The sequence below is a fragment of the Pterocles gutturalis genome, unplaced genomic scaffold (assembly GCF_000699245.1).
Source record: "Pterocles gutturalis isolate BGI_N339 unplaced genomic scaffold, ASM69924v1 scaffold45294, whole genome shotgun sequence".
In the NCBI taxonomy this organism is placed as follows: Eukaryota; Metazoa; Chordata; class Aves; order Pterocliformes; family Pteroclidae; genus Pterocles; species Pterocles gutturalis.
Window position 1 is genome coordinate 1 of NW_010132346.1, and position 4,537 is coordinate 4,537.

General features: G+C 39.2%; 1 protein-coding gene across 1 annotated transcript; it reads left to right on the forward strand.

Moving 5' to 3' along the window:
* Positions 1 to 1,078: 1,078 nt before the first annotated feature.
* LOC104467187 (ribosome biogenesis protein WDR12-like) lies at positions 1,079 to 4,140 on the forward strand (the record flags this gene model as incomplete). The annotated part of the gene is made up of 5 exons (XM_010080869.1): positions 1,079 to 1,168; positions 1,818 to 1,924; positions 2,780 to 2,895; positions 3,283 to 3,437; positions 4,095 to 4,140. Coding segments are annotated over exons 1-5 (466 nt in total), but the record flags the coding sequence as incomplete, so codon positions are not given.
* Positions 4,141 to 4,537: the final 397 nt, after the last annotated feature.

Genomic DNA, 4,537 nt, shown 5'->3' on the forward strand with positions numbered 1-4,537 from the left:
ACGGGTCCGGTTTCAGCGCCCGGTGCCGCGAGCGGGCAGCCCAGAGCAGGGCCAGACACAGAACCGTGCTGACAGGGTCAGGAGCAGCACCCGCACACCCCCAGGGCCTCCGTGGGGCCAGGCTGCAGCCTCTGCCGCACCTGCCCCGCGGGACTGCTCTGGCTGTCCAGCGGCAGGGACCCCCCGAACCCCAGCTGGAACTGGGCAGATCCCAGTGCTGGAGGGCAATCCCAGGGGAAACACACCAAAGACTGGATGAGCCTGTGCCCAGCACCACAGACCGAGCTGCCCCAGCAACAGGGAATGGAAATGTTCCCCAAGAACTGGCAAGAGAACTAATGAAACCCAAGGTTTGGTTTTTATAAAAGCCTCTGAGAAGAGTTCAACCATTCTGTCAATGGTAGCTGAAATGGGCCGGACATGAAGGATTTTGGGGGGAGAAACACCTGAAAAATCCCATTTTCTAAAAGCAACTAGCCTAATTGTATCTTAACCTACTGACACTTCTGTAAGCTGCTTTTAACCCATGAAATCACAGCCACGCTGGCATAGAAAACAAGCGCACAGTGCAAATGCTCATGTCGAAATATGGGGCCTTTGCTTTGTCATTACAGAGGGAAGAATATGAACCAAATGTCTTGGGATTTTCCTGTTGCTACCTCAAATATAGGACTGTAGCTGGTGATAGAGATGTGGGCTAGCAGTAGCAAGCTCCATAAGCACAGTGATGAAGCACCACTGGGGTTTGATTAGATGTAGCTACAGACAAAAGGATTAAAAAAAAAAAAAAAGTGTTACAATAACAGGCAAACTTAACTCTTTGAGCCCAAACAGCAAATTGACTTTGGGTATTCCAGGACAAGCTTTCCTTCACTCTTAACTCACATAACTCTGTGGAAGTTCTAGGCTGCTCACGTAAAACTGGGAGAAGAAAATGACTCTTTTTGGGTTGTTTTTTTTCTTGAACCTGTTGCTGGCTCCATTCTCCTGAACTAGACACAAAATGATGCGGTTCTTGATGGTATCAATTAAATAGCAATATCTGAACATGGATTTTTCGTAATTTGTTTCAGCGGATCACAAATACGTGGAATTTGACTTCCTTATCAATGGCCAGTTCTTGCGTATGCCACTGGTCGCGCACATGGAAATGGAAAATATCTCCACGGTAAGTCATACTCAGTTTTGCCCTGTCTCACTGTGGGACAGTAGAACAGACTTAGTCAATTTCCTGCAGTCTGATTTAGGTATTACAGTGTCAGCCTGATTAGGCGGTTGTTTTTCTGACTTTCCTGGGAGAGTTCCCTGTATGTTTAAATCCATTATGAATCACTGCAAAGTGATTAGAGAGTATGGGACTGAGCTGTGCAAGGAACATCATTATCTAATCTGTTGTCTGTGCACAGTTCACAGGGAAAGTTCTTTTCTTACTCAGTTTGTCATTAATATATTTCTGTCTCCTGCTCTCTTAGGTACATTGGGGGATCAGAGGGAAGGCATTATGTCTAGATAATGCTGTGAAGTATTTTAGACACTAATTTTATGTGAGTAAATACAGAGGAAGAGAAACCCCAGAAGAGTGAAATCATTTGCTTTTGCTTCCAGCTTGCTATTAATAGTAATTTGATAAAAATATGGAAAACAATATAATTCAGGTACTTTTTTCTAAAGAATGTAATTCTGCTAATGTGACAAAGGACTTGGATACCATGATCTTTGCCCAATAAAATTGTATATTTGCACCACACTACAGTTAAATATTACTGTTACAGAAAAATAAAACCATACTAAAAATAAGTATTTTGTCTTGAGCTCAGGAAGAAGTGGTGGAAATAGAGTATGTGGAGAAATACATGGCCCCTCAGCCAGAGGAATGCATCTTCCACGATGACTGGATCAGTTCTGTTCAAGCCACTGAAGAATGGTACCACACTAAGCCAGTTCCAACTCTTGTCTTGGTTCTTCCTATTGTGTGCAGAGAACTCCATAGTGTCAAATGGAGTGGTGGTCCCTCTCTTTTAATCTTTTTATCATCTCTTTGCTCTGTTTTATTTTTTTTAACCTGTCAAGTCAGCTACTTGCCTTTGTAAGCAGTTCAGTTTTAACACCTCTATACTATGCTGACGGTGATTTTAACACAAGTAGAAAATATCCAGGGTCACAGAACATGAGATGCTGATAATACAAATGGGCAATATAAATGCTCTTTACTGTCCTTTCACTTAAAAGACAGCAAGATTTCCTTATCTCGTTTTAGCTTAAACCCTTGACTTTAAGTACAGCATACATGGAGCCAAAAATATAACTGCATACCTTTGTGCAGAGCTTTTCTTAAAAAAAAATAATTATTTTCTAGTGTATTTTCACATTCATTTTCCAACCAACTAGGCAATGCTCCCATATTAAGTAATGGTTTGAAAATGCTTTGAGATCCTCTGTAACATACTATGAACAACAAATTATCTTTTATTTTAAACGATGTAAGCGGTCTCAGCTACCAGAAGATGCAGTACTCTCATTCTTTGTTTTTTTTAGCCTGTTCTCTTAGCCTTGCATTTGTAAGTTTTAATGAAGCTTTGCTCTGTAACAAAAAGATTTTTTACTTTGCCAAACTCATTTTTTTTTTCCCCACACAAAGTAGCTATACTTTGAATTCATTTCAACTAATGAGTTACTATGCTTATAGTTTTCTAAGTTTCTAGTTGAGGCTTTTTTTTCCCCCCATAAAAAACATTGTTGGTTTTAAAGACAAGAATGTTTCAAATTCTGTACCTGGTAGGATATTAACTGGCTGCTACGATCAGACTGCTCGAATCTGGTCTTTGGAAGGAAAATCCATCATGACAATAGCTGGGCATACAGAAGTAGTGAAGGATGTGGCCTGGGTGAAGCAAGGTTAGTATATGTATTCCAGGAGTAGTAACAGTTTGATTTATTGGGGGAGAAATGTCAGCAGTCCTCAGTCATGAATATTTACTAATCTGGATGCTACGATTATTTACATTTCTGTCAGTAGTGTTAGAAGTTAAGTAATGGTGCGCGTTAAACTGTCCTTTAACAGTAATGACTACAATTTAACATGTATGTTGTCTATCCCCCTTACAGTCTTAATTAGCAAATATTTGTATGTATATTTATGTTAATTCTAGTTGCAGAATAACATGATGTAAAGTGAGATGTATAGGTTTCTATCTATCTGCTATTTTTTCTTTGACTAGAATAATTACTATAAAGACTTTGGAAAGCTGAGTTGAGTGAGAGCATGATTTTTTTCTTCCTCAGATAGCTTATCATGCCTTTTACTCAGTGCTTCTATGGACCAAACTGTCCTGCTGTGGGAGTGGAATGTGGAGAAAAACAAAGTGAAAGCCCTTCACTGCTGCAGGGGACACGCTGGGAGTGTAGACTCCATAGCTGTTGATTGCACAAGAACTAAAGTGAGTGACTCCTGGAAAGAAACCTTTGTCTTTTGGGATGTTAGCAGCCCATATCTCAAAAATTATCTTTGCATCCCTGCATAAGTACTAGTTACCATGTTATTATGACTGACACTCTGTTAAGTTTACAGTCTTGTTATAGATGGTGGTTATCAATGTTTAGGAGTGCTACATCAACACTAGGCCATCTTTTCAAAGAGATTTACTTAACCTCTATTATCACAAAAACCTGACAGTGACTTTAGATAGCACAAGCCATTATACTGCTGCTTTTGACTTCTGTGAGTGAAGCTGAATGTTTACTTTTAAGTACATTTTACTTTTAAAGCATTTGACCTAAATTTTCACAGTAGTATTAGTGGGAAGAAAGTTTCCAGAGTGATACTCAGAAAAAGCAGGTAGCAGAAGAGGTTGCTTTCCTTTATCAGGGATTCAGCAGTTAAGAGCATTCACACCAATGGTGGAGTCATCCCACCTAGGTTTGTAGATGTGTTTCCTGCAAAGAAAGGAAGAAGTAGTAATTTTTCCCCTGAGGAGCCCAGCACTGTTCTTTATGTGTTACAACCGATTGGTTAATTTTTCAAGCAGAAGTATACTTAGTGTGGCTTACAAGGTCTGCCTGGATCAACTTTTAACAAAATGTTTTTGTTCATACAGTTCTGCAGTGGATCTTGGGATAAGATGTTAAAGATCTGGTCTGCAGGTAAGATAAGCCTAAGCGGGGATTCTTGGCTCTTTTCAAAAATCTCATAACAACCTGAAAGATGGATACCTGAATACTTTTTTCTTTAAGAAAATTTGAATCTCTAATATCAAAAGCAAGCTAGAATTTTTTTTTTCCTTGCAAAATCAAGACTGTACATCAATATCTTAAGTTACTGTTTTTGTTGGTAACAAATACCATACTTAATTTCTGATACAGTTATCAACTGCCTGCTCATGTTTATTTTATTCAGAATACCTTTTATCTCTTTCATTTATTTTTAAAGCATTTATGTAAATGTGCAGGTTTGAGTGTAGACTCCTTACAAATCAAAATTTGTCAGGTTTTTTTGTGTTCTATTATTGACATTGAAGTCGTGGCTGTCAGGTGAGGTCCC